This window comes from Exophiala oligosperma, assembly GCF_000835515.1.
Source record: "Exophiala oligosperma strain CBS 72588 unplaced genomic scaffold supercont1.5, whole genome shotgun sequence".
Classification (NCBI taxonomy): Eukaryota; Fungi; Ascomycota; class Eurotiomycetes; order Chaetothyriales; family Herpotrichiellaceae; genus Exophiala; species Exophiala oligosperma.
Window position 1 is genome coordinate 1549376 of NW_015622822.1, and position 26926 is coordinate 1576301.

At 52.4% G+C, this 26926-nt stretch overlaps 10 protein-coding genes across 11 annotated transcripts; 4 read left to right on the plus strand and 6 right to left on the minus strand.

The window, feature by feature from the left end:
- Positions 1-5102: 5102 nt before the first annotated feature.
- PV06_05888 (uncharacterized protein) lies at positions 5103-5835 on the minus strand (the record flags this gene model as incomplete). The annotated part of the gene is made up of 1 exon (XM_016406938.1): positions 5103-5835. The coding sequence occupies one exon, from the start codon at positions 5833-5835 to the stop codon at positions 5350-5352; it is 486 nt and encodes a 161-aa protein (XP_016262542.1). The 3' UTR covers positions 5103-5349.
- A 733-nt stretch (positions 5836-6568) lies between these two features.
- Positions 6569-7420, minus strand: PV06_05889 (uncharacterized protein; the record flags this gene model as incomplete). Its single annotated transcript, XM_016406939.1, has 2 exons — positions 6569-7198; positions 7360-7420. The coding sequence occupies 2 exons, from the start codon at positions 7418-7420 to the stop codon at positions 6630-6632; spliced, it is 630 nt and encodes a 209-aa protein (XP_016262543.1). The 3' UTR covers positions 6569-6629.
- Positions 7421-7571: 151 nt separating this feature from the next.
- Positions 7572-9973, minus strand: PV06_05890 (uncharacterized protein). The gene has a single exon (XM_016406940.1). The coding sequence runs from the start codon at positions 9646-9648 to the stop codon at positions 7987-7989; it is 1662 nt and encodes a 553-aa protein (XP_016262544.1). The 5' UTR covers positions 9649-9973; the 3' UTR covers positions 7572-7986.
- A 239-nt stretch (positions 9974-10212) lies between these two features.
- Positions 10213-12067, plus strand: PV06_05891 (uncharacterized protein). Its single transcript, XM_016406941.1, has one exon. The coding sequence runs from the start codon at positions 10297-10299 to the stop codon at positions 12028-12030; it is 1734 nt and encodes a 577-aa protein (XP_016262545.1). The 5' UTR covers positions 10213-10296; the 3' UTR covers positions 12031-12067.
- On the minus strand, positions 11793-14635 carry PV06_05892 (uncharacterized protein). Its single transcript, XM_016406942.1, has 7 exons — positions 13935-14635; positions 13509-13858; positions 13412-13451; positions 13242-13360; positions 12865-13196; positions 12599-12793; positions 11793-12503 (listed from the first exon to the last, which is right to left on the minus strand). Exons 1-7 carry the CDS (start codon positions 14436-14438, stop codon positions 12094-12096), a joined length of 1950 nt encoding a protein of 649 aa, XP_016262546.1. The 5' UTR covers positions 14439-14635; the 3' UTR covers positions 11793-12093.
- Positions 14636-16256: 1621 nt separating this feature from the next.
- PV06_05893 (uncharacterized protein) lies at positions 16257-16946 on the plus strand (the record flags this gene model as incomplete). The annotated part of the gene is made up of 3 exons (XM_016406943.1): positions 16257-16343; positions 16415-16550; positions 16664-16946. The coding sequence occupies 3 exons, from the start codon at positions 16257-16259 to the stop codon at positions 16915-16917; spliced, it is 477 nt and encodes a 158-aa protein (XP_016262547.1). The 3' UTR covers positions 16918-16946.
- A 24-nt stretch (positions 16947-16970) lies between these two features.
- On the minus strand, positions 16971-18736 carry PV06_05894. Of its 2 annotated transcripts, none has more exons than XM_016406944.1 (2): positions 18243-18736; positions 16971-18171 (listed from the first exon to the last, which is right to left on the minus strand). In XM_016406944.1, the coding sequence occupies exons 1-2, from the start codon at positions 18334-18336 to the stop codon at positions 17243-17245; spliced, it is 1023 nt and encodes a 340-aa protein (XP_016262548.1). In that variant the 5' UTR covers positions 18337-18736; the 3' UTR covers positions 16971-17242. The 2 variants fall into 2 exon arrangements, with proteins under 2 accessions (XP_016262548.1, XP_016262549.1); XM_016406945.1 differs by having other exon boundaries at positions 18224-18736.
- Positions 18737-18965: 229 nt separating this feature from the next.
- Positions 18966-22290, plus strand: PV06_05895 (uncharacterized protein). The gene is made up of 2 exons (XM_016406946.1): positions 18966-19293; positions 19346-22290. The coding sequence occupies exons 1-2, from the start codon at positions 19117-19119 to the stop codon at positions 22169-22171; spliced, it is 3003 nt and encodes a 1000-aa protein (XP_016262550.1). The 5' UTR covers positions 18966-19116; the 3' UTR covers positions 22172-22290.
- A 492-nt stretch (positions 22291-22782) lies between these two features.
- On the plus strand, positions 22783-25172 carry PV06_05896 (uncharacterized protein). Its single transcript, XM_016406947.1, has 2 exons — positions 22783-23201; positions 23291-25172. Exons 1-2 carry the CDS (start codon positions 23102-23104, stop codon positions 24937-24939), a joined length of 1749 nt encoding a protein of 582 aa, XP_016262551.1. The 5' UTR covers positions 22783-23101; the 3' UTR covers positions 24940-25172.
- A 15-nt stretch (positions 25173-25187) lies between these two features.
- PV06_05897 (uncharacterized protein) lies at positions 25188-26619 on the minus strand (the record flags this gene model as incomplete). The annotated part of the gene is made up of 1 exon (XM_016406948.1): positions 25188-26619. Exon 1 carries the CDS (start codon positions 26541-26543, stop codon positions 25188-25190), a length of 1356 nt encoding a protein of 451 aa, XP_016262552.1. The 5' UTR covers positions 26544-26619.
- Positions 26620-26926: the final 307 nt, after the last annotated feature.

Consider the following 26926-nt stretch of genomic DNA (forward strand, 5'->3'; position numbering starts at 1 on the left):
TTGGATCTGGGAGCGGATGAAGGATCGAGGTACCAGAATTTGCCCGTGGCAGGTGGTGCTGTTACACTCCCGGAACCGAGTGGCTGAGGCTGCTTGACTGCAAAGACCAGCCGTCGTAGGTCGTAAAGGCGGGCCTCCATCGGGCCATTGATGTATTGATAGTCAAACGCATGCATGGCAAAGAGCCTGCACAGTGGACAATCTGCATTCAGCATTTCGGCAGGGTATCCCCATTCCTTGCGCGCCATGCGATTTTTATGTCCACCTTCGGCATCCCACAATTTCCGAGGCCTTCGCCCGTCAACCCTCAGTGACCATTTCAGACAACGCAAGCAGATATTCCCCTTGTCATCCTTGGTGAATTTGTTATACCCATACTCTCCGATGGACTGTGGCTTTCTAAATGGAATGGAAAGCTCGAAAGATGGATCTTTTGTGAGATTTGTAGGGTTGGCAATGACATCAAAGGAAGCCACTGAAGCGGGTCGACGTAGACGATCCATATTGAAGTATGGCTACATGACTCCCATTGAAGAACACCGGATTGGTGAAGCACAGAATCAATTCGTAGTTGTCTCACCCTAAGGAACACATAAATTGGATACGGAGTGCAGTGAAAGAAACACAATTCAATTCATGTCCGATGGTAAGCTGGGCGGTGACACAAGGCTGCAGCCTTATCATGTGACGAGGCTGTGTCAGGCTGCCCTATAGAAAGGGGCTCTCTGCCCTGCACCTCGATCCGAGTCTTGAACAGAAGCGCACTTCAATCTCCAAGAAATACCTGCCAAACACGCGCAGTACAGACAAAGCTATGTTATTAATATATATAACGACGCTGTGCAACCGTCAACGTGACTCTGGAGCTCTCTTACCTGGTCTGATTAGCCCAACGTTTGATGAGCGAGTACTCGACATTGTTTGAAATATTCAGACAATCATGCAGTACTGTGAACGAGGGTTTGTATCTTTGAACACAAAGACGGTGAACACGACTGGTGCGGCAGTACATTCACAGCCTCGCGGCTTGAGCGGACGAGAACAAAGAAACACCATCGAGTGAACACTTTGTGACCTTCTCATCCATCACAAGCATAGCAACTCTAGTGGTGATATAACCTCTTCTTGATCCACGATCTATTCCAGAATTGATATTTCGATACATTCGAAACCATGGCGGAACCAAAGGCAATCTCGAATAAAATTAGAAACTTCAACTTCCTCAAGGATGAAGAGTTTTGCGACTTTACAATCTGTTGTCAAGGTGTCGCTTTCCGTGTCCACCGCCTGTTCATTGCACAAGCATCCCCTTACTTCAAGACCGTTTGCACCGGGCCCTTTCAGGTAAGCAAAGAAACAAAGTCGGCGTCCGAACATGAGCACGGGATATGCTAACAAAAGCTTTCAGGAGGCGATGGCCCAAAAGATTGACTTTCCAGAAGAGATACCTTCAGTCATGAGCCGGGTGATCTACTACATCTACACCAGCAAATATGATCCCATGTACGTTCCACACATCTACACATTGCGTTGTCTCGATCCTCCTGAGCTTCAAATTGACGATCTCGACATTCGGCTCGACGACGATATCCTCATGACAACGGCTCCTCCACAAGACACAGCAGCAGGAGTAGGGGCAGGAACAGGAGCAGACGCGACTTCCAGCACAGCCAGAGTCACCATCCACTCGTCGAACAAGATTGAAGAAAAATTGTACATCAAGCAACTCGGCAGAGCCATGAAGGTGGGAATCATGGTGTACAAATTTGCAGACATGGCTCAAATGGAGCACCTGAAGCACTTGGCCGCCAGTCGCTTCCTGGACGACCTCAAAAAGGCCTATCGTGTAGACGACTTCCACAGCGTCGTTAGCATGCTGTACGAGAACACCAATTACAATGACAAGGTCATTAGGATGCCAGCGACTCAATTCCTCCTGAGCAAGTACGACGATATCAACAACCATCGCGAGACCACCCGCGTCATGGACGACCACAATGCCGGCATGAGGCAGATGTTTCACGACTTCCGGGGAGAATGGGAAAAGGAGTTTGGACAGTGGGCGGCCGGATTGGTGAGCGGGTTGAACGGCAACGAGCTCCTGCGTTGCAAACATCAGAAGAAGGTGACTTTTGTCCTTCCCACGTCCACGGACAAACCAGGACAAATCACCTATGGCTATAGTTGTCCGCTGTGCCGATAGGGTGGAGCGGGATGAGATGATTAGATGGTCGTGTGTGAGTAGTAATGGCACTGCTTCATAACATGTCATGTTCTTGACTGCCTCCAATTGCATAGTGTACCTACCTACTTTATGTGAACAGGAACCTCGGCCCGGTGTAACCCCCTCCCCCAGGTAGAAGACTGCTGTCTCATAAGGTGATTTCCGATAATATCCAGAGCGAGTAAAACCAAGGGAACGGACGGTACGCCCACTTCACTATCCGTGTATCGAAGCGAGAAGGATCCACAGTGTATTAAGCCGGGAAAATGTCTCCTGGGAATGTGTCGGTGTATAAGTACAAGTAAAGTTCTCCTCCGCATTTTCTACCCCAGTGACCCTCCCCTTCTCAACGACGCCAGGGGTGTGTGTGAAGGGCCAATAGACCTCCAGGGTGAATAGGTACTTCATTTAGCGGGCAAGTCTCTTCCATCTGGGGGTGGGAACTCGTGTCGGATAAGGAAGGGCAATGTTGGGGTAAGTGATGCCTGTGGCGGTTCTTCCCCAATCAAAATGTAGAAAGTAATAATACAATATACACCAATGATTCAAATTGGGGGGGCGTTTCGCTAATCTGATCGGAGTAAGTGGGGGGGGGGGCCCGGGGGGGGGAATGATTTGGAGCAGGGAGATGGTAGTGGACGGTGGACGACGAGACAATAATGTCTACTTTATACCATAACATACTTTGTATTCTTCATCCAGGATTGAACCCAACTTTAGAGGTTGATCCAAATGTCCGACCTCGTTGAAAACCAAGTTTTATTACAACTTGTTTCGTAAATAAAATGTTGTCGATACCCGATAATCTGGTGACGGCGCCACCAGGCTTCGCGCTCTTCGCTGCCATCGCGTTTCTCTCCGTCGCCGCCATCGTCGCTTGGGAAGTCATTAGCATCCGTGGCCCTCGCACACCCAAGGGACTCAGGAGACCACCGCAACCGTCGGGTGCGACTTTACTCGGTGGCCACGCTCATCTCTGGGGATCGAACGTGAGCCACAACCCGAGTGAGAATCAATTGGTCAAATGGGCCCGAGAGTATGGAGAGATTTACGAAATCCGACTCGGTGTCGAGCGTTGGGTGATTGTCAACTCGCCAGAAGCTGTAAAGGTTTGTTTTGTTTCGCCCCATTACAAGTTACAACACTCCCTCGTGAGCAAAGGTCAAGTGTGCTGATGTTTTTCTGGATTAGGACATCTTTGACAAGAATGGCGCCTTGACAGGAAGTCGACCGGCTCTCAGGGTCATGAATATTCTTTCTGGTGGTTACAGGATGTTGGTCATGGTATGAGCTACGACCTATACCCGATTCCCATTGTCAAAATTTGACCCAAAACTGACTCTTCTTCAAAGCCATACGGCAAACAATGGCGCAACATTCGAGCCATCGCCCATCGATGCCTGAATCTAAAATCGGCCGACGCCATGAAACCGTCCTCCAGTCTCGAATCCCACCGGTACCTACTCGACGTCCTGCAGGACCCGGTCAATTTCCTCAGCCACGTCAAGAGGTACACGTCGAGCGTCATCATGTTTTCAATCTACGGCCGACGTGTCCTGGATCTCAACGACCCGGTCCTCAAGGCCATCTACGACGAGCTCGGTCACTTCTCCGAGGCCAGCAGCCAGATCCAGACCGTGGACAAGTTCCCCGTCCTCGAACACCTGCCGAGGTCACTGCAGTGGTGGCGGCCCAAGTGGGAGGCTTACCACCAAAAGGAAGTCGAGCTCTGGATGGGCCTGTGGAACGATCTCAAGAAACAGTTGAACGCCGGCATCCGAACGGGTTGTTTTGCCGAAAAGTTTCAAGAAGAGGATTACCTCGCCATGGGTATCTCTGAGGTTCAAGCGGCTTACGTGGCGGGAAGTATGATTGAAGCCGGAAGTGGTATGTAATTGTTTTCTTCTCTTCACCTTTTTCCAAAGAGGGCTAGCTTAACGTCCATCTCAGATACTACTCAACTGTCCATGAATAGTATGATTTTGGCAATGGTCGCATATCCAGAAGTTGTTCCCAAGGCACAAAAGGAACTGGACGCCGTCGTTGGTGACCGTCTACCTCAGTTTGAGGACATGCCGAATTTGCCTTATATTCGAGCAATGGTCAAGGAGGTTCTCCGTTGGCGAAGTGTCAGCAATGATCACGTCCGTCACGTTACATCGGTAGGTCGGATTCTTTTCCTTTTTCTTCTTCTTTTTCTCCTGGCTTCAAGCATTGGGATCGTGTGAACATAACTGACTGACCTCGTGACAACCAGGGCGATGTCGTCTACAAGGATTATTTCATTCCAGAGGGGACATCGGTGGTAATCAATCACTGGTGAGTGTCTGCCACCACACAAAGGAACCTCGAATCTCCGAGAAGGTACACACGAAAAACATTTGTATGGGAAGCTGACTCTTGTTGTCCTTTGCCGTGGTCATAGGGCCCTACACTTCGACCCCGAACTCTTCCCGGACCCGGAACGGTTCAACCCTGACAGATTCTACGACACTCCGGTCAACAACCTCACGGCGGGAGAGTGCATCCACACCAACGACGTCAAACTCCGAGACCATTGGTCCTTCGGCGCCGGTCGCCGCGTCTGCGCGGGCTACAACCTGGCGGAGAATTCCCTCCTCATCCTGACGGCGAGACTGCTGTGGGCGTTTGACGTCCTCCCCGCCGTCGACAAGGCCACCGGTCGACCCGTGAACTATGACGTTTGGAATTATACCCCGACCAGGTTGTTCGGACCGAAACCGTTTCCGGTGGATTTCAAGGTTCGGAGTGAGGAGAAGAAGAAGATTATCCTGGCGGCAAGAGGGTAGACTAGTAGTACGAGTACAACGAGACGGATGAGGAATGTGATCAACAATCACACTGTATGAGAAACGACCCAACGTGTTGCTATCTGTCGGCGGTTTACCGAAAATGATTGCCCAAGTTTCACTGAAAAAGAGACAACGATTTACACAAGATAAACCCCCGGACCTCCTCCTTTTTCCTTCTCCCTTTTTGCTTGTTTGTCCTCCTTCCCCCTTACCCGTCCTTTTTTACCTTGACAGCCTTTGGAAATGTTTAATTGTATCGGTACTTTTCGCCTTTGTTGCTTGCTTCTTTGTTTTTTTTTTTGCTTTTCTCTCTCAAACAATCTGACCGGGCCAAGGCGAATCCTTGAGCCCGCCAGCCCAGTTGTCGTTCCTCCCGTCCCAGTATTGGATCTTGAACTTGCCCAAGTCCAGACCTTCCTGGGGTTGATCCAGAGTCAGGGCGTTGAGCGTCGAGAACTCGTGGACCTGGCCTCCGGCCTCGATCCGCCCTCGCGAGAAGACGTGGATCCCACACGTGCCGCAAAAGTACTTGTGGACGTCCCTCCCGGACGGCAAACGGTAGTCCTTGAGTTCCGCCTCGGATTTCGGAGAGACCAATCTGAAATCCTTTTCGTCGAAACGTAGACTGGTGAATCCTTGTTTGAAGCAGATGGTACAGTTGCATCGAGATACCACCAGGTCGTCGTTGTTCTTGTCGTCGTCGCCGTCAGACTTATCGGTGGTGGCGGGGAGGGCAATGGTGTATTTGATGAAGCCACAATGGCAAGATCCGGTAAAGGTTTGTTTGGGAGTAGACATTGTTACGGGAGTTCTTGTTGCCAAGAGGTTATCACTGATGAATACCTATGTGGGCAGTTATATGATGACGGTGTTAGAAGAGGACTGGAAGACAACAAGTTTCAACTTTTGGAAGGAGAAGAAGCTGTGAAGAAAAGAAAGAAGGAAAGAAACACGACGGCGAGAAGATTCAGGTCGAGACTTTATACTTGAGGTACAGTATACAAATGGTATCCTCCGCACTCGTACATGGCCATCGAAGCATTCCGTAGTATGAATCTCACAATGAATACGAAGTACTCCCCAGGTTAGGTTAGGTTAAGTCGTTGACCCCCTTACTAGGCACTATTGTGTCCCTGATCGGGCATGGTTCAAGGCAGCAACCTCTTAGCGCGAAAACTGCCTGAAGCTTCTTTTCTTTTACAGACATACCGAGTATAGACCACGACCTGATTTTGGAATTATGTCAGTCTCATGTTAATTCGACCATTCTTTTCCTATTTACTTGGTCGGTATTTCATACCTGATTCAGGTACAAGAGAGAACGAAAGAACGAGTCCTCTTTTCCCTCTGGTGCAAACGCCTCAAGCACGTGATCCCACCATCACCCTTAAGGGGTCTCTCAGCCTCGTCAGCCTTGTACCACCAGTATGAGAAATGTGAGCCCCTCCTGGCCTTTTGACCTTTTGACCTTTTTTTTCAGGTGGTGTCAACTTTATTCTTTTTGTCACTCTCTTACCATCACTATCATCATAGTCATCTTCTTGTTGTTGTCGTTGGTGAGTCATGTTACGGCAAGTGAAGGATAGCCAACTTCAACGGATCGTAGTCTTTGCCGCCGCTCGAGCATGTGCTTTTGCCAATCTGCGCCTCGCACGTTTCACCATGGCCTGCCAACGCATGACTTTCTCGGGGTACGACAGTGCTCTTTTTTGTTCCACTCGCGACTCCGCCGCCGCCGCCGCCGCCTCAGGCTCCTTCTTGTGCAGGAATGCCATCTTCATCCTCATCAACACTCGCACGTTTCGGTACTGGCAGCACAACCTGGCGCGGGCCCGGAGGTAGTCGCGGAAACGGTTCGGGTTGGTCACTCCCATGACGTGCTGTAGGGTGTACGAGAGGGCTTCGGCCCGCAATCGGTCGCAGCGTTCCTCGAGCTTGCCTTGCAGGTGGGTGAACCACGAGAGACATCGATCCCGGGGGAGTCCCTCGTGGCTCTCATTCGCCTCGAGCCCGAATTCGACATTGGTCTCGCGGAGAGCCGCCACGCTGATGTCCTTTTCGAGCTTGCGGATCCTCTCTTGCTCTTCGATCGGGAGTAGTGGTTCGAGGGTGGGATTGGTGAGATTGTCGATTTCCTTGTTGACGAGTTTGAACTTTTCCTCTGAAACGTTGGCACATTTGGGAGTACATGTCAGTCTATTCTCCTGGGGATTCGATGCATTGGCTTGCTTTTGTGTGTGCATATGTGTATGTATGTGTCGGTGAATTCATAAAGGACGTGTGCGTGTGAGAGTAACGATGATGAAAGGAGAAATGACTTACGGTCTTCTATTTGCATTTGCATGGGTGTTTTCTTAGTTGAGTCTTCCAAAGGTCTCGCCATGGTGATGGCCGTGTAGCAAGAGGTTTTTTGGTTAGATTCAGGTTGTGGGATGAGGTCGCGACGATGTGTAAGAGAGAATGTGTGGTGGGAAAAGAGAGACCGAAATAGTCGCGATGAAGTTGTGAATGAAAAATGCATCTTCTAGGTATTCGCCGCTCTGGAGAGATGTGTGTGAAAGAAAAGTGACGCGACTGTGAGCGAGAATCAATTTATGAATGAACGCAACAATTGACTGTTGTCGCATTATTGAGTCCATTATACTGACTCGCTTCACTCCCTAGATAGACCAAAAGATGGATTCATCGGACTCAGCAAACGAGGACAATGAATCTCCGTTAGATACTTGACACTATGTCGTGATATTTCACCAAAAGGGATTGGAGGAATTTGTCCAATCGTTGTATGAATAAGTCGCGAGCCGAGTATCGTTGCAAGACGATGCTGTGACCCCTTCCAATTGTGCTCTTGTACTGATTTGACAAGACCGCCCTGCATTTTCAGATGCCCCCACGGTACGCAACAGAGACCGCTCAGTCTATGCTTGGTCACAAATTCCCATGCTTGATCTACACCTTGCCCTCCTTGCCTTCATCTTCGCCAAAGACTTGGACTCTGGTCTTTTGGAATTGTCGGGCGGGAATTCGGTTTTCAAACAAAAAGTCGAGCTCGGCAAACGTGCGGTCCTTGACCTCGGGAAGCCGGAAAAAGGTCCAGATCCAGAGAAAGACCGTCGAGCCGGCCCAGAAGAAGGCTGTCTTGCCCAGCCAATTCCACGCCGTCGCACTGATCATGTAAGTGGTCAGAGTGTTGTTGAAGACCGAGGCAATATGATAGGCGTTACGGCCGATGACGGCGGTCTTGCTGCGAAGCCGCGTTGAAGGCACGTCGAACCCCAGAATGTACGACATGGGCCCGACCGAAAGCGAGTAGACAAAGTAGAAGGTGATGATGAGTGCACCCGTCGTCCACGAGGTCGCCCGCGTGTACGTAGGGACTCCCAGACCGCCGATGATCATCTCCAGCACGAAACATGCCCCAAGACCCCAGAGGTAGATGGTGCGTCGGCCCACCCGTGGGAACACAAACCAGATGAGGATACCCGCGCCCATGCCGACGGCGTTCTGGCCCAGACTGAGGTCGAACGCTTCGTCAGCACCAAGACCCTGCGCCTGGAAGAACGACGTCGTGTACAGAACCAGCGAGAATCCCACCAGCGGCTGCATCGCCTGGGCCATGCATGAGATTTCGGTGCGGCGGAGGTTGGTGCCGCGGAAGCAGTCCCAATAGCTCGTGCCTTGCTCGAGAGCCATCTCGTGTTGGTTGGTCAGCACCATCTCGCTGAGCGTGTTGTCGATCTGCTGCGCATCCAGCCCGCGCGAGAGTCTCTGGAGAGACCGACGGGCGTCCTCCAGCCTGTCCTTGCGCACCAGCCACCAGGGCGACTCAGGAGCAAAGGCAGCGGCGACCATGATTAGCGGCGGCCAGATCCATTGAACCGCCCACGGCACGCGATACGCCCACTGTGTTGTGTCGTTGGTGTAAGCGCGTAGGACGCCGCTGGCCAAGAACTTGCCGATGCTCCAACAAATGTTGACGTACGTCTCCAGGTACGGCCGGAGGGCTAGCGGGGTGATCTCCGCCGCGTACACGGTTGTCAAGGTTAGAAAGACTCCGAGGGGTAACCCGAGGAGAATCTCGCCAACCAACAAGGCTCCAATGCTGGGGGCGAAAAAAAGGATAAAGACAAAGGCAGCGTTGAAGAAGCAGGCGGCGGCGGTGGTCTTTTTGAAGCCAAAGCGATCAGTCGCGTAGCCCGTGACGATCAGACCGAAGAACTGGCCTATCATGGTCCCCTGGCCCAAGGCACTTTGCCACGGAGCCGTAAGCGAATACGTACCGTTAGGCTGGAGGCGGCCGTACTTTTGCGCAAAGGCAGGCAAACCGAAGAAGGAGTAGATGAGATCCGTGTCGTACCCCTCCATGATGACGGCTGTAGAGAGAGATAGCGACCAGGCGATGGCCATGGGATATCGTTGGAACGCCGTGCGTAGCGACAGGGTATGCTCAGCCGTCTGTGCATCAAGGGCACCTTGGACGGTCTGCGTTTCTAATATTTGAGTTCCTAGACTCGTCTTGTCCATCGGCTTCTTGTCGATCGGGCCCGTGTTAGCGTCGAGGGATCGCATGGTGTCCGTGGTATTCGGGGTCATGGTGCTTGTAGCATCCATGTCTCATAGCCGATGGCGTGTTGGATTTCCGCGAGGAACCGGGTCTGAGTCGTCGTCCTGGGAACGAAGTACCTTCTGGATCGAACTCTGGGAGAAGGCTCATGAGAGGGTTGTTGTGTCACTTTATAGTTCGCGGATTCCAGGCCCTGTCGACGGTCTAGAGCCGCCAGGAGATTTCCTGGCGACTGCCGACTCTCGTCCGTCGGTGGGAATGAGATTGTGAGTGACTAATGAGACTTCCAGAATACGGTCCTGCATAGCCATGTGTGTAGGTTTTTCTGTAACTTGATGATCGCCAGAACCGTAGGCGAACAGTTCGGCGAAGGCTAGTTGAGCGGCAATTCGGCGAACAGCTGCAAAGTGGGACGGATTCCTCCGTGCATGTCCCAGTCCGGTATGGCGTATGGGATACCTATCCACCAGGCGAGGGTATCATATGCTTATTGGAAGGGGTGCCTCGAGACTATACTCCGTAGGAGTTAGAATGTCCTCAGTCTCAGGTTGTGATCACTCCTGATCGTAAGGATTTCTTCCACTTACAAGACCTTTCTTGTTTGTTTTCCCCTGGACAGACCTGGTAGTTCCTCTAGACGGCTCCGAGATTTTTTCTGCATACCTGCCATTGTCACATCCCAAGAACCACCAGCCATGGGCTCGGTCATGACACCTCGAAAAAAGTGGTGGAAGGGTGCCGTCGTCTACCAAATCTGGCCCGCGAGCTTCAAGGACTCGGACGGCGATGGCCTAGGAGACTTGAAAGGAATATCGGAGAAGCTCGACTATATCCGCGACCTCGGTGCCGATGTCATCTGGATATCTCCCATCTTTGACAGTCCTCAAGTCGACCTCGGATATGACATCTCCGACTACGAACGTATCTATGCCCCGTACGGCACCATGGCTGACTTGGAAAACATCATCCGGGGTTGTCACTCGAAGGGACTGCGCATTCTCCTCGATCTCGTCATCAACCACACGTCGGACCAACACGCTTGGTTTCGGCAATCCCGCTCGTCAAGATCCAGTCCCCAGCGCGACTGGTATATTTGGAGACCAGCCCGATATGATGGTGACGGCCAACGCAGGCCTCCCAACAACTGGCAATCCATGTTCGGCGGCAGTGCCTGGGAGTGGGACGAACACAGCCAAGAATACTACCTTCATCTGTTCTCACGAGGCCAGCCAGACGTCAACTGGTCGAATCCCATGCTACGAGAAGCCGTGTATAATAGTGCCATCCGGTTCTGGTTGGACAAGGGCATCGATGGATTCCGAATTGACACTATGGGATTGTTTGCAAAGGACATGTCTTTTACAGACGCGCCCGAGACTGACCCCCATTCCCAGTTCAATCACCGGCCGGAAAACTTTCTCATTTTGAACGAGATTCACGACATTCTGCACGAGTACGGCGACTTGATGACGGTGGGGGAATTTGGCGGTCTCAGTGATACGTCGACGGCAATGCGATATGTCAGTGCCGCAGAATCCCGTGTCGATATGGGCTTCCAGTTCGAGACAGTATGTCTGGGGTACGCGCTGAGCACTTTCAACGTCCAGCCCATGGACTTGCGCGAGTTTCAGCGTTCCTTTGTCAAGTGGCAGACCTTTATCGAGGGTACCGACGGCTGGACCACCATGTTCCTCGAGAACCACGACCTTGCACGTTCCGTGTCCCGGTTCACGTCCGACAAGCCAGAACACATGGTTGCGGCTGCCAAAGTGCTTGCCCTGCTGCAAACGACCGCAACCGGTACACTATTTGTGTACCAAGGTCAGGAAATCGGCATGACAAACATCCCCAGCGATTGGCCCATTGAGGAATACAAGGACAAGTCGACACAATGGTACTGGGAGTCGGTGTTGAAGGAATCGGTCCATGACCCCATAGCTCAGGAAAAAGCCATGGACAACATTCGCAAGGTGGCCAGAGACCACAGTCGGACGCCCATGCAATGGACCGGCGGTGTCAACGCCGGCTTCACCACGTCCAAGGCGGGACCGTGGATGCGGATTAACGACAACTTTACCGATATCAACGTTGAAAGGCAACTTGGCGACAAAGACAGCGTTTTGTCATTCTGGAGGAAACTCCTTCGGCTTCGCAAGGACCACGCCGACCTTTTGGCCTACGGGGATTTTCTCCCAATCGATGCTGGCGACGACAGCGGGTTGTTCTGTTTTCAAAAGACATCTGTCCACGGTGAAGCCCTGGTTCTGCTCAACCTGACCGCATCCCAGAAGCCTTTTCGGCTACCAGATCACTTAGATTTGTCCTTGTTCTCGCTAGAGATTGCCACTGTGTCGGAGATCAAGGATTGGGATAGCCTAGGACCGTTTGAGGGTCGCCTTTATATAGCGAAAGGCTCTTGTCCAGTCTAGGTTCTCATAGTACCAACATAATTAAGCGTCTTTACCCTCGTCTCTATATTTTTCTCTTTCGTACTATACGAGACCGAAATCATGCACCCCAAACGGCGACAAAGAAGGCAACTGAACCAACCAGTCCTCGTTCGGATCTATAGCCGGCAATATGTCTATCGTGGCTGACGTTGTCGCTGCGGTCTCATTATCTTCTGTTTGGGTGGAAAGCTGATGATAGACTGGCTGAGGGTCGTTGGCACATTGCTCCGATACAGTTGTAGAAGACGACGCATAAACGCCGCCCCGGTCTGCCAGTAAGTCTAAGCGGATTGATGCGTGTTTCGTGACCTCAAAGCCGGTCGCGTGGGCACGGAGAAGCTTTCTGTAAAAGGCGATTTGATCCATCCAATATTGACTTTCTTCATCCGAAACCGAACAGAGGAACATGCTGATCATGAAGCTTCCTGCGATGGAAAAATTGAGCCTGGAGGCTGTAGATAATGGAAGAGAAGTTAGTTCGAAGTTACTTTCGGTGTTGAAAGAGGGACACAAGCGGCCTGAGAAGGCAATGGCACGTTTAGCATACCTGACCACCAAAACGCCGAGCTGCGGGCAACAGGAAGTTGATCGAGCAGCCGGACCACGGACAACGCAGCAGTTTTGCCTCTTTGGCGTAAATGTTTCCAAAATACCTCGTCGGTTGAGAACTGAGAGAGGACGATCCGGAGCGCTCCACGGCACAGCGTGATCTGAACCGTATAGAATGCTAGTTCAAGAGAGCCTTGATGAGAGTTAGTAGGAATGCCTCGGGGTAGTACATTACTGAATAAAAAATAATGGACGTTCACGAACCTGTCGGGTCAGGAAAACCTTTGCTTGCCAGCAAGGGCTCCAAGAAAGTGGCGTACCACCTGTCCAAATCTTCCTCCAGCAGGGTCCAGGCATGTTGTAACTCGGCAATCGAACCCCAAAAAGAGCGAGTAGATTTCACGGTAAAGAATTCCCGGCATATCCTGGAGAGAATGACAGACAAGGTAGCCATTCCAATAAAGATGTTGGCAGGTTGAGACTGAGATTTGGAAGGCTGTTCGAAGCCCTCTGCTGCGAAATCAGCCTGTGTCAGCATCGAGACATTGTTTTGATCGTCCTGAAGATACGATGGGCGACCAAGTGTCAATGCAAACCTGGTTCACGTCAGTGGCATGAAACTCAAAAGGACATGTCATTACCACTTGTCTTGAATGAAGATGCCCCACCAGAGACGTCTCCGTCGTCGCCGTTCGGTGTCAGATATGTCCCAGTCGATGGGATCAATGTTCAATCCTAGATCATGGCCCATTCCTATGATCTATACCGAGTTAACGCCACGGTCGACCAAATGTTATTGGGGTGTACTCACGCCTCCAACTTCGGCAGACACCCCCGGCATATTCGGTGCGCTTTTGTGGCCCTCCGTCAAACCGAGCACTGATTGGGAGCGAGGAAGATGTACTTACCGGAGGACATGGGGGTGACGCTGAGCAAACAACAATGCCGCCTCCACGGTTTCGAGTTTGACTGTGTGTGTCTCGATGTTGAGGGCTTGCTTATTGAAGTCTGTAAATAGCCAAGGGTCGACGTCGCGGGCCGCCGGACAATGCCGCTGTGCCAGGGCGTAGATCGAGGCCATTAGGGTGGCCGATTTGGCCAGTGTGGAGGGCTGCTGGGGGCCCAAAAGAGCCATGGAAGGGTGAACATACTCAAAGAAGGCGTGCACGAGGTCATCGCGGAACGACCGGACGGCTTCTTCCACAATGTTTCGCGGGTAGTAATACGGTCGGGCGTCGAGATGTTCGTCTGGGAAAGACTGGAGTCACCCCAGGGATGAGTTAAATCGACCTTTGTCTTTGGAATAGCACCGGAACGGATAGATCAGTACTCACCGAGAAGTGAACGGGATTTCTTGGATCTGTGCTGATCCTTTGACACGCCCAGTCTGCGTCGCTGGGTGAGTTGGCTGATGACTTTCCCAAGGAGCTGTGCCGCAAGATAAAGGAGTCGTGGTCGCTGGTCGGGCCAATGTATTGCAAGGTACTTCGAACGATGTCGTCGGATCGAGCCCGAATCGCTGAAGGTCGTGTCGGGGAGGGCTTTGGCTGGCCCGGATTCGCGCACAAAAGTTCCTGCTCTGCCCGTCGAGCCTGGACATTAGTGATTACAGCAGGCGCAAGGTTCGTCCTGGAATTGGGGCTGGTAGTAGCAGTCGAATCCACGACACAGTCCAGGCCTCGGACGGTGCAAAATGTGCAGGCAGAGGTGCCCCGCCGAACACAACCTGATCGTCTCTGTCGACATGCATTGCACGGCTTCTGTCTCCTTGACCGATAGGGCCTCTGACCGATTCCACCTGCGTAAACGTCCGGGGGTCTCGAGGCAGGAAGCGTCATGATAGTGCTTTTCTAGAAAGCAAGGACCGCGAGAAGTGCCCGGACGTGGCGGAACACAATGAAGGCCCCAAGGCTGATCAATAATTCGGTATAGCTGGCCACCACCAAAACTTTCAACATGCAGAGTGTCGTAACAGGGCGAGGATTTTTTATGAACTAATTCAAGCCAAGGGGCCGGCCAATACCTGATGCAGATACTCTGGCTTTATTGGTGAGAGGAGGGACCCGCAGGCTCGCCAATAAGGTCTTCGTTGCTTATCATATCCTCGCTTCAATGGACAGCAAAAGTAGTTTCGAAGGACGGATAGGAGGTTTATATCTTGTCCGTTCGGCCCATAGGTCGCACAAGTCCGTGTGCATCACGACGTTGGGAGAACAGAAGATCGATTTGATATTTTGATCTGACTCAATTACTCAAAAACTCAAAGATATTGTCGATAGAGATGTTTATCCGACGCTGAAGACATGACCTCATTCAATCACGACTGCAACAATTGGTGTATCCTCAGTAGACGTCCTTGGAAAGGTCAAGATTCGTCGCTGAGCATTGGTGTGCGCATTGTCGAAGATGTGAGAGCCAAATTGGCCCCTGATACTTCTTACTCGCCAAAATGATGCTTGGGCTCCGGACAAGAACAGAGTAAGACGTGGTAAGGGAAAGTTTTTGTCTGGATTGGTATGTCTTCGAGAGGAGACAATATGATGGAGCAGAGAAAGAATTCTGATGGGAGACGCCATATGGTGTGCCACAGGCTGGAGAGCAACCACCTCGACCCAGACTGTCTTCATAATAGGGTTCCCTACAGGATCACATTTGCTCATTGAGGTGTATTCAATTCAGCATGTACAGTGAATGCTCAATACGCCGTAGATGAAAAGCTGACGCAGTAAATACCGGTGGGAAGGGATTTAGTTAGTGAGTCGAACCGTACTCGTACCACTTCCCATTTCATCTACAGTACTCCGTATGAGTACTCCGTACAAATCCCTGTCGTCGGTTGTTGCCATGCCATGCTCAACGAGGACAACGATCCAAGCTTAGTGAATAATGGACAGGATTCGATCTCCCCCTCTTTTTTCTTCCCGTGCTTGCAGCTTCCTCCGCAATAAACTAAATCCATTAGTGTTGTATTCTACTCCATTGTGAGTCTGTGTCCCCATGTCTAACCCCCGGATCCATCAAATCATCGACCTCAACATCAAGCCTCACTTCCTTCCCATTCGTCCAAAACACTATCTAGTGCCAATGTCTCGAAGCCTAGAACACAACTTGTCCCCTTGTTGTTCCTGAGACATACAGCCCATCATCGTTTTGTCTCTCTCTGCCGTTGGCTTGCGCTACGTACAGCTGAACCGAAGCTTGGTTCAGTTACTCCCGTCCATACCATCTCGTCTCTAGCACTTCAACCATGTTCGCCTTTTGCCAGCCCCTCCCAGATGAACGCTTTCCCTGTCCAGTACAGCTCCGAGTTGCTTCGAGCCATTGAAGCTCCAAACTTTGAGCTTGCTTACCTATTGTAGCAGGTACCTTCCAAAGATCCATGACACACGGGAACAAGAGTTTCGTTCGCTCGATTCGTTCGTCTGCGCAACCAACTGTCAACGTTTGTCCAAGCTTGCCAGAAAAGCTACTCCATCGATAGTACCTTATAAGCTCCTCTACCTTGCTGTCTGCTTTCTATCCTTTCTCTACCTCACTCAGTCACCTCGACAGTTTACTGCACTTACCTTGATTCCATCTCGCTCGTTAACCTCGCAGAAAAGAACCAAACCACATCACTCTCGTTCAACACAAACAAACCCTCCAGACAACCCATCATGCGCTTCACCATTGCATCTGTCGGCATCTTTGCCCTCTTCAACCTGGCCTCATCCCAAGACCTTTCCGGCCTCCCATCTTGCGCTGTAAGTTGTCTTGCTGCTGCCGTTGTGATTCAATCAACCACTCTGTTACTGACGTATGGACAACAACACAGCTTTCTTGCGCCACCGGCGCCATCGGCTCAACTGGCTGCGCCTTGACTGACGCCAAATGCATCTGCACCGCCACCAACTTCCTCAGCGGTGTCGAGACCTGTGTCCAAGGTGCTTGCAGCCAAGCTGATCAACAAGGTACGTTCAGGGCCGATTCACATAGCACATGACTACGCTTTCTCCATTGCTGGCGGAAATGAAGCCATTAAAAGAACCCATCTGACATGCTCAACTTGCCCACGTCCTTTTAGCCACCCTCCAATTCGCCGTCAAGTTCTGCGCTCAAGCCAATGTCACCATCACTCTCCCAACCGCTCCCGCCACAAGCGGCGCTCCAGCTTCCACCGCTCCTCCCATGACCCCGGCCACCATGACGAGCAGCGCCGGTATGTCCAGCAGCGCCAGCCAGGCGCCATCGACCTACACCGGTGCCGCAAACTTCCTGACTCAAGACTGGACTGGTGTCGTGGGCGCCGCTGCCTTGGGAGTTGCTGCCCTGCTATAATGGCATGATCCATGGTGGGGACGTGTCGGGTCGCCGTGTGATCTCTCGCGACCCGTGCAAGGAATGCCAGGCCTGTTGTAATGAAGATGAGTTCACGAGGGAGGAAGATGGACCTGGAATTGGCTACATGCCACTAAATAAAAACCCGCGTAATATAATATGCTTGAAAGTAAAATGGGTATCTTGGTCACATCCCTACTCTTATCGTTCCTCTATATCAGGACTAGAGTCTTACTCGGTGACTCTATAAATCTAGCACATGTGACAGGAGACGTTCTAAATGTAATCTAGCCGAGACATTGGTTCTTTCTTCTGGATCAAATCGTCATAGCTTTGGCGACTTCTTTGCGCCTCTCGTGGTGTTTCTCGAAGAATCCACAACAAGACTGGCGTGGGAACTCGTCGCCACCAGCTCGTTGTCCGTGTCCCAGACCTCGACGTCCAGGTCAAATCTACCGTTCCTGATGGCTTTGGCCTTGACCCGAACGAACAACCACTCCACGCCCTCTTCGGGCAAAAGTTTCTTGACGTCCAGGTTGAGCGCGAGCGTGGGGTACCAGTACTTCGCCCTCGCACCGGGATCTTTTTCTTTCCAGGCGTTCGCCTCGTCGTCCGACTGCTGGCCCAGCGCGGCCTCCTCGATGTGCGGGTTGACGTATTTCTCCACGATCTGGGGGAACATGTCGACCAGGAAGCCGAGCGCGTCGTTCGTCCACCGTCCCGTGGGCGTCTTGTTGAGCGCCAGTCGCACCCACTGGTCGTTCATGGCCTTGGGGTGGTTGTCGGGACGCCTCGCAGGCCGGACGAGGAACATTTGCATATTCTGTGCCGCGCGGCGGAATTGTGGGAATGGATCCCTCGGGCGCGAAGTGTAGTTCACGTCGCGACCGGCTTGCGCGAGGGTCGGGAGATCGACGGGCAGTGGGGGAGGGTAGAGGCTGTAGGCCGTCGGGAGCGAGAGGCCCGATTCAGTACGGATGTTGCTCATGGTTATGTAGCCTTCTGCTTTGTCTATGTAGGGTGATGCAGGGTCGGCGGGGTTCGAGGATTGGGAGAGCACCACGTGCAGATTTGATATGCGGCTGCCCAGTTTGACGTCTCTGACGGTGAAACGGGCTGGGCCGACGGAGGTGCGACGAAGGAATTCGAGGTGGAGGTTGACGGGATGTGGTTCGGAGCGGCGAGGGTGCGTCAGGGACATGTGCGTCCGAGCGACGACGAGGAAGGCTGATGTCACGTAGCCGCCATTGGGGACTGTGAATAGGATGTCAGCGAGCTGGGACTTGATAGTTGAAGGGTAGCAAACAAGAGAGAAGGGTGTGTACCTGTCCCTATACACCACCCATCCTCGAGGGTCAGTGTGTACTGGTGCGAGGAGATTTGTTTGACGGGGACGACGTCGGCGAATGTTGGCGCCATGGTAGCAAGGGCCGAGAGGCGCGAGGATGGTCTGGAAGAGGAAGCGAAGGAGCGTGAGAGGTGCTATAACATTGTAGGTTGTTGTAGGGAGGGAAATTCAAAGTCAGGCTCTCAATCTACTCAAATAAGTGGTAAGGTTCTGCATTCACCAAAACAACCTCGGCTTGGAAATGTTGGACGCTGGTACGGAGATCGAGTACTTGTACACCCACTCCCGTACCATGCATTATTTTGCTCCTTCGCGGAAAGAAAAGCAAGAACATGACCTACCACTGTTTTACCATGGCATCGACAATAATCAACGAGGCAATTAGGAACAATACATTTTTCCTGGTGTTGATACCCGTGACCAAAAACCAGGTAAAAGAGATACATTAGTACCTTACCCTGTACAGTCCTGTATGGACTGCTGAGGCGGCATGCCTTTAGGTACGGAGTACCCTTGTAGCTAATTAAGCAGCCTGGGAATCAATGGATGGCGTGATGAATTGCGCATTGCACAAGCCATGATGTAATGACAGGGAGCTGCGGAGGGGGACTTTAGGCCCTGGAAGGACTCCTACATTTGCTCCGCCCGCAGCCAAGGAATTCTCCTACCAATATCCGTATCATGTTCGTGTGGAGTGAGTCGAGAACAAGTTCCAGGCGACATTCGTTTCATAGTTCTCTACAGCATCATAGTCTTATCCTTGTTTGTTACGTTGTCTTCTCGATGTAATCCTTCCTCAGCTATCTGTAGCCTTTTGCATCCTTATCCAGCATGCATTGTCGTCACCCTAGATGGCCTTCCCGAACCCTCCAATCCGCAGACGGACGGTGCGACAACAAGGTCGCCCATTCTATATCACAGCGTTGATTCTTACTCTATTTGCATGTTACAGCTACCTGAGAGGCTTTGGAAATGATGGCTCTCCTGGGTCCCTCGTCGCTCGTTCACTCGAAGCACGCGATCTCGAGGTCTGTCTTCGTCTCTCGGTTGCGACCGCACCTTATCTAACTGCTGTTCCAGTGTCGACTCGTTCACAAGGCCAAAGATAAATGCGCCTTTATAAAAGCAAACTGTCCGGACGAAGAAGCCGGTCTCATTTCCTACCTCCGACTCTACTATTGCTCCCTTGCCGATGCGAAGCCCGTCGCCTTCACCATCTTGGTGCTATGGATCAGTCTACTTTTCAGTACTATTGGTATCGCCGCTTCTGACTTTCTATGCATCAACCTGAGTACAATTGCGAGTATACTTGGCATGAGTGAAAGCTTGACGGGAGTGACATTCCTGGCTTTCGGCAATGGAAGCCCAGATGTGTTTTCCACATTCGCGGCGATGAGCAGCAATAGCGGGAGCTTGGCAGTCGGGGAATTGATGGGCGCAGCTGGCTTCATATCTGCAGTGGTTGCAGGAAGCATGGCGCTCGTTGCGCCGTTCCAAGTCGCCAGGAAAAGCTTCATCCGGGATGTTGGTTTCTTTGCCGTGGCAGCAAGTTTCAGTCTGGTTTTTCTGGCCGACGGTAGCCTGAAGCTCTGGGAGTGTGCTACCATGATCGGCTTCTACGTCTTCTACGTCATCTTTGTCGTGATATGGCACTGGTGGCTTACCAGACGCAGGAGGGCAAAATTGGCCGAAACCACTGCAAGGCTAAATCACCACATCCCTGATACCCAAGAGCTCGAGGTGCCGGAACTCGAGGAAGATGAAGAGGCTCGCCCGGCAAGCGAACGGACCAATCTCCTACGATCAACCTCAGGCGAAAGCATCCCGACCTTGAGGACGCCAGGAACTCCGGCGTGGAAGATTGAGGACCTCGATGACGATGACGAAACTCGGGATCGGTATCTTGCAGAAGTGCAAAGCAAGATGAGAATTAGTCGACCAGGTCGAGGTGAACGAAGAAACACTTTGACTCCCATCCGACCATCGTTGATTGGTGCTTTGGAATTCAGGTCGCTGATGACTTCGCTGGAGAGAAAGAGTACAGGCGGAAGCACTCAACCTATCGGGCTGCGAAGATACTCGGACGACTCCACGGCCCTGATGAGCGCGGGGCCCGCTCCAAGTTCCTCTCAACCACATCTTACAACCTCGGAGCATTTAGACATTCAACATCAATCGCCCAGCGGTCGCGGTAGAGCTGTGTCTGCCAACGATGCGGCCAGACTCAAGATCGACACACACTTCCTAGCCGACCACGCTGCCGAGACTGCTGTCAGCATTGACTCGGCCTCACACGCGCCTTCGAATAGATCGCCAACTCGTCCAAGTGGCCGTATCCTGCAAACGCTTAATGAGCCTTCTGCTCAACGATCCGAGTCCCCAAAATTGACGTTATCTCCGGCTTCACGAAATCCGTCACAGACACCATCTGACCGAGAAGAGCTGCCCAAATCTCCGCACTTCCTTGCACCGCCGAATCCCACATTCCACCGTCCTGATTACAGCAGTGAACATCATACAGCTGAACGTACCCCTATTTCACCCACATCTCAACCCACACTACAGGTGCCCCTGTTGCACACACCGCATCCTGACCACACTCGATCAGTATTGCGACAGGAGGATTTTCCCCCGTACACAGACTCACCGTCACTGCTTACTCCAGTTGGTTCACGGCCCCCGAGTATTCATCTTCCTGAGCCCAGTATGTCACCCGAATCCTCAAACCATCTCGGCCTGCTGGGAGATGATGACGAGGAATCTCTGGAGAGATATGCTTGGTGGCCCTACAAGCACCTTCCGCCCCCTCAGGTTATGGTGGCGAAGCTTTTCCCAACGGTCTATGGTTGGAGACAAAAATCCATCATTGATCGTATCTTGGGCGTGATTACCGTTCCGAGTGTCTTCCTGCTCACTGTCACCCTTCCAGTCGTGGAACCTAAAGAAGATGACTCGAACGTGCCTAATGATGGTCCACGACGTTCGAATGGCGGGGATTCCGGACGAAGTCCAAGCAGGGTTGAACTTGCCCCAGATACCCCTGCCTTAGCACCGAAATCGAACGATACAGACGAACCACCCCACATGTATGGCGCCAGGTTTTCCCAGCAACTATCCAACCCACGAAGGAGCTCCATGCCGATGCCTACCGACTCTGCGGAACCGAAAGATTGGAATCGATGGTTAGTGTTTGTGCAGGTCTTCACTGCTCCATTCTTTACCGTCACTATCGTTTGGGCCAACATGGACGATGACCATAGCCTGAAACTCTACGTCCGCATGGTTCTGGGGTCACTGGTATTCTCACTGGTGGCACTCCTGGTCTTGTTGTCTCTAACATCTCCCCTTCGAGAACCCAGATATCGGCCACTTTTGTGCTTTTTGGGCTTTGCCGTGGCCATAGCCTGGATTTCCACGATTGCGAACGAAGTGGTTGGAGTATTGAAGGCTTTTGGAGTCATTCTAGGCATGTCTGACGCCATCCTTGGTTTGACAATCTTTGCAGTCGGCAATTCTCTGGGTGATCTGGTTGCAGATATCACTGTAGCTAAACTGGGATATCCTGTCATGGCCCTGTCAGCTTGCTTCGGTGGACCTATGTTGAATATCTTGCTCGGCATCGGCATTGGAGGCATGTACATGACCATCAAGAATGCCGCCCACAAACATGCTCAACATCCTCACAAACCGATCAAATACAAGCCATATGAATTGGACGTGAGCACAACACTCATGATCTCGGGTGTTACTCTACTCATCACCCTGATCGGATTACTCATTGTTGTGCCATTGAATGGTTGGAGGATGGACCGCAGAATTGGAATTGGACTCATCACTGTATGGGCCTTGTCAACGGTTGGCAATGTGGTTGTGGAAGTCCTTGGATATGGAGGAGATACGGTGTGAACAGCATTTGACAACAGCTAGGATATTTGTGCATAGCGACGGCGTCCATGGGAACGACCGTTATGAAAACGGAGTACAGAATACCATAATGATATACGCATTATACTCTCCTATTACAATTCGTTCTGTTGAACGTACCGCGGCCAGTCACTGTGGCGTACATACAGTCAATACGGCCGAGAGCAGTTGTGGACCATACTCGAGTTTGTGAAGTATCCTAAACCATCTGTTGGGCCTCTCCAGCATACGGGGTCTGGCTTCAGATTAACCTTCCGCCCTCCTCCTCCACTCCCGCCCCCCGACCGGCAACTTCAACCTCTTATAAGTGGTTGTACAGAGTATGCGTTAGCCTTGACTCGTAAGTCGTACATATCGTGCTACGTACGAAGCCGAAAAATCGGAATAGCCCTGCATATTTCGCGCGATAGAGATGCGAGTTGATCCCGGTGGCCATCCAAGGGCGTTTACCAGACGATTACCGCATCGGCGCTAGACGGCGTATGATTGGATGCGAATGCCGTCTGCTCCGAACCTCGGCATCTTTCCTGCTTTTCGAGAGAGAGGAATTGCAACCTCAAGCATCCCGCCTTTCTCGTCCCTTATCGACGAAAAGCAATTGAAACAAGCGTGGCCACTGGTCTCAACCATTTACGGATATCGACGGACTTGGTCAAGTTGTTTAAAATTGACTACGGGATCCCTCGTCGGCGGGCCGGGATTTTAGCACTCTACAAACAGTACAAGTCCGTAGCGTCGCCTGGATCTCTGTTTAGCTGAAACCATCTCCGCTACGCATATCGAGTGCATCTGGGACGAATTACAGGTGCTAAGCGTAAAGCTCTTGAGGACGCTTTCCGGAGCGACGCAAACCCAACACCCCTTCAAAGGACCTGTCTTGCTCTCGCGGGGATCTTCATCACCATCATCATCATGCCTATCAAGTCCAATTTCCCTGATGTCAACCTCAGCGTGACTGATATTTTCTCGCTGTTGTTCAATCGAAAAGAGAAGCCGTTTCCTGACAATCAAGGTACGCTCAATGTTCATCATGGCCAGATAACTTGCCGGGTGATGTTCATTATCATCACCTATGACTCCACTAACACTTCTACTCGACAGTCATCTTCCAGGATGGCGAGCATCTGGAAAGGAAATATACCTATGCCCAGCTCAAGCAATTAAGCACTGATTTTGGCAAGGGGTTGAAATCAAATTACGGATTTCGAAAGAGCGACGTGCTCGCCCTGTATGTTCCCAACGACATTGACGTTGGCCCCGTGGTTTGGGGAACTCTGTGGGCAGGAGGTGTCGTTTCACCAGCCAACCCCGGCTACACCGTCGCCGAACTCGTCTACCAACTCAAGGATTCGGGCGCGAAACTACTCGTCACCCACATCAGCGCTCTCGAGAATGCGAAAAAGGCGTGCGAGGAAGCAGGCATCCCCGAGTCGAACATCCTACTGCTGGGCAAGGATGGCGACCCGAGCCGCAAATTCAAGCACTGGAGCATGGTCCGCAATCTAGAAGGGACGTCACGCTGGCGGACGCCAAAGATCTCACCCAAGACGGATCTGGCGTTTCTCGTGTACTCCTCGGGCACGACAGGTCGACCCAAGGGCGTCAGACTCACGCATCACAACATGACGGCGAACATTGAACAAGTCAGCTCGGCCGAGCCGCACTTGTCGCATGACGGATCGAAAAAGGTCCGCGGCATTCCCGACGCGCCCAAGGGTCAGGGTGACAAGATCCTCGCCGTGCTACCGTTTTTCCACATCTACGGGCTCAACTGTCTCGTCCACCTGCCGGTCTTCCAGGGGGTCCACACGCTGGTGATGTCCCGGTTCGACCTGGAGAAGTGGTGCCGCCTCGTGCAGGACCACCAGGTGACGTTCAGCTACATCGTGCCTCCGATCGTGCTGCTGCTGTGCAAGCACCCCGCGGTGGAAAAGTACGACCTCCGCTCGCTGCGGATGACGAACTCGGGCGCCGCCCCGCTCACGCGCGACCTGGTCGAGTCACTCTGGGAACGGAAGGGCGTGCGCGTCAAGCAAGGGTACGGCCTCAGCGAGACCAGCCCGACCATCTTCATGCAACCCTGGGAGTCGTGGATGAGCGCCGTGGGCACGACGGGCGTGATGGTGCCGAACCTGGAGGCCAAGTTCTGCGCCGTGCCCGCCCCGGGCGAGGAGTCCGACGGCACCAAGGAACTGCCGCGGGGCGAGATCGGCGAGCTGTACGTCAGGGGGCCCAACGTGTTCCTGGGGTACCACAACAACCCCTCCGCGACGGCCGAGTGCCTGGAGGACGGCTGGTTCAGGACCGGCGACGTCGGCTTCCTCGACGAGGGCGGCAACCTGACCATCACGGACCGCGTCAAGGAACTCATCAAGTACAAAGGGTTCCAGGTCCCGCCGGCCGAGCTGGAGGGCTACCTGGCGGCCCACGACAAGGTCGACGACGTGGCCGTGGTGGGCGTCGACAGCGTCGAGCTCGGCACCGAGGTGCCCCGGGCGTACATCGTGCGGAAGGGCGGTGCGGGCGCCGTGCAGCCAAACGACGCCGAGGACATCATCAAGTGGATGAACAACAAGGTCGCCAACCACAAAAAGCTGCGCGGCGGCATCAAGTTCGTCGACGCGGTCCCCAAGAGCGTCTCGGGCAAGATCCTCAGGAGGGTGCTGAAGGAACAGGCCAAGAAGGAGTTCAAGGAGGAAGAGGAAAAGAAGATGAGGGCGAACAAGACCTCGGGAAAGCCAAAGTTGTGATGGACCAAAGTTGGACCAAATGCCTTGGCTGGGCATGCAGCAATGTCGTCCACTCGGATATACGAGACCACACAGCAAAGTCAGGGTTTGGTGGAGGGGGTGTGTATCCTTTGGCGGTACTCATAGTATGTTGGTCTTTTTTTTTCTCGGTCTCTGCGAATGAGGAATTAGGACTTGGGAGTTCTCGGGATGACTACTGTACCGTTGAGGAGGAAATAAGGCTTGTATCTAAGAAGGAAAGAAAATTTTTATATTTCATTCGACGACGCAGAGGGCAAAAAGTCTCCAGCAGGGTGCTCGACCTTTTTGATGCCCGAGAGACCGGTCGCCTTCTTCTCTTCTATATCCGTGCTTTTGACGATGATGAGATGGTCCGAATCTTTTTCTTCGACCACGACACCACCTCCATTCGCGGTCGCCATCAATTCGTCACTTGCCTTCAGACGTTGGCCCGTCTCCTTGTTCCACACCCACCCTTCCTTCATCCACATCCATGTAAGCCACGCCCGTAATTCTTTATCCAACGGCACGACTCGTTTCCATTCCGGTTCAAAATTTTTGGTTTTGGTTTTGTTTTCGGGTTTTTCGTATTCATGATAATCCTGATCATTATGGCTGCTGCTGCTGTTGCGGCCCTCGCCGTTCCAACCTGTACTCAGTCCTCGAAGTTCGTCTCGGCAAAACATTCTCCAACTGTCATGGGAATACGGACCCAAGCCTGGAAGGTGGGAGATCTCCCAAGCGACCCGGGCGTCGGTCTCGTCGTCATCAATCACCTCATCGACCCCTACATCCTTCCCGTCCCCCTTTGTCGGGTAGTGAAGCTTCCTGTACCGTTTCCCTCGCTCCGGGGGCCGTTCGACCCAGGCTCGAGCCATGGCCACGCATTTCCGTGCCCGTTGGTTCTGGAAGCCAAGCACGTAAATGATGGAAGTGATGTCGCCCACCTGTGCCTTGGAGAGGGCCAACGGCGTCGGGTACCGGGACATCAGTTGGTAAAACACGGGCATGGCGCGCTCCCCGGGCGTCTTGTTGAGGAAGATGGTGGCGATGAGGAGGCGGAAAGGGTCATGCGCGAGTCTCTCCTGCATGAGACCGAATGTCTCGTGCGAAAGAGGAGGGAAGGGTAAGGTCGACAAGAACGTAGGGCGGTGTTTGTGGGGGTGAGGAAAGTATGGTGATTTCGTGGGTCGACGGGCTGGTTTCTTCGACTTCACCTTTATCGCTTGTACCTTGGAGAGGGACGACTCGTGGGCCGAGAGGAATGGATCTGGTCCTATGTCGTCGGGTACGTCGGTGAGATCCGAGTCAGAGGATAAATCGTCGATGTTGATGCCATGGTACACTCGGGGTCCATGGTTAGGAGGAGGACGTGAGGCTTGTTGAGGTGACCCCAAGGTGGATAACTCGGCTCTTACAATCTTGCGAATGTCGTCGACGGCGGTGCTGACGTTCTTGAGTGCATGGTCGAGTTCTCGCCCTGTCTGTGATGATGCTCCGCTGGATTCGGAGGAGTCCTCTGTAAAATGGCGCGAGACATAGGTGACTTTTCGACGTTGACTCCGTCGTTTCTTCTTTTCAACTCTCTGGTCGCTGGCGATCATACCCAGGTGATTGAAAGGCACGAATGGTAATTCTCGAGGAGAGAAAGGGGAGGGCGGCGGCGGACGAGGAGGTTAGATATCCAAATGTCAGTTTCACAAGCCCGAACATCCGGGCCTAAACAGTACGGGTGATGTTGATGTTGATGTTGATGAGGTCATCAAATCCGTTGTTTCTAGGCAGCGAAATCGACAATGGCGGCCGAATTCACATAGCAGCAGAATGATCAAGTCAATAACATTTCTGGCATCTAGTGACATACCAAAGGCTGGAGTATTATGTCGCTTCACTCTTTACGAGGTTTCACATAGTACCTGACTGTACATACTCGTAATGCGAGGTACTGAACGTGATGGCCTGGGCCACGTACCGACTCGGCTTGGGC

Coding starts and splice junctions, on each gene's coding strand:
- PV06_05890 (XM_016406940.1), bottom strand. CDS start 9,648: ATGGATGCTACAAGCACCATGACCCCGAATACCACGGACACCATGCGA.
- PV06_05895 (XM_016406946.1), top strand. CDS start 19,117: ATGGCCTTCCCGAACCCTCCAATCCGCAGACGGACGGTGCGACAACAA. Junction 19,294..19,345: donor TCGAAGCACGCGATCTCGAG/GTCTGTCTTCGT, acceptor CTGCTGTTCCAG/TGTCGACTCGTTCACAAGGC.
- PV06_05896 (XM_016406947.1), top strand. CDS start 23,102: ATGCCTATCAAGTCCAATTTCCCTGATGTCAACCTCAGCGTGACTGAT. Junction 23,202..23,290: donor GCCGTTTCCTGACAATCAAG/GTACGCTCAATG, acceptor TCTACTCGACAG/TCATCTTCCAGGATGGCGAG.
- PV06_05891 (XM_016406941.1), top strand. CDS start 10,297: ATGGGCTCGGTCATGACACCTCGAAAAAAGTGGTGGAAGGGTGCCGTC.
- PV06_05894 (XM_016406944.1), bottom strand. CDS start 18,336: ATGGCGCCAACATTCGCCGACGTCGTCCCCGTCAAACAAATCTCCTCG. Junction 18,172..18,242: donor TGGGTGGTGTATAGGGACAG/GTACACACCCTT, acceptor TCCTATTCACAG/TCCCCAATGGCGGCTACGTG.
- PV06_05892 (XM_016406942.1), bottom strand. CDS start 14,438: ATGACGCTTCCTGCCTCGAGACCCCCGGACGTTTACGCAGGTGGAATC. Junction 13,452..13,508: donor CGTCACCCCCATGTCCTCCG/GTAAGTACATCT, acceptor GGGCCACAAAAG/CGCACCGAATATGCCGGGGG. Junction 12,794..12,864: donor AGGTTTTCCTGACCCGACAG/GTTCGTGAACGT, acceptor ACTCTCATCAAG/GCTCTCTTGAACTAGCATTC.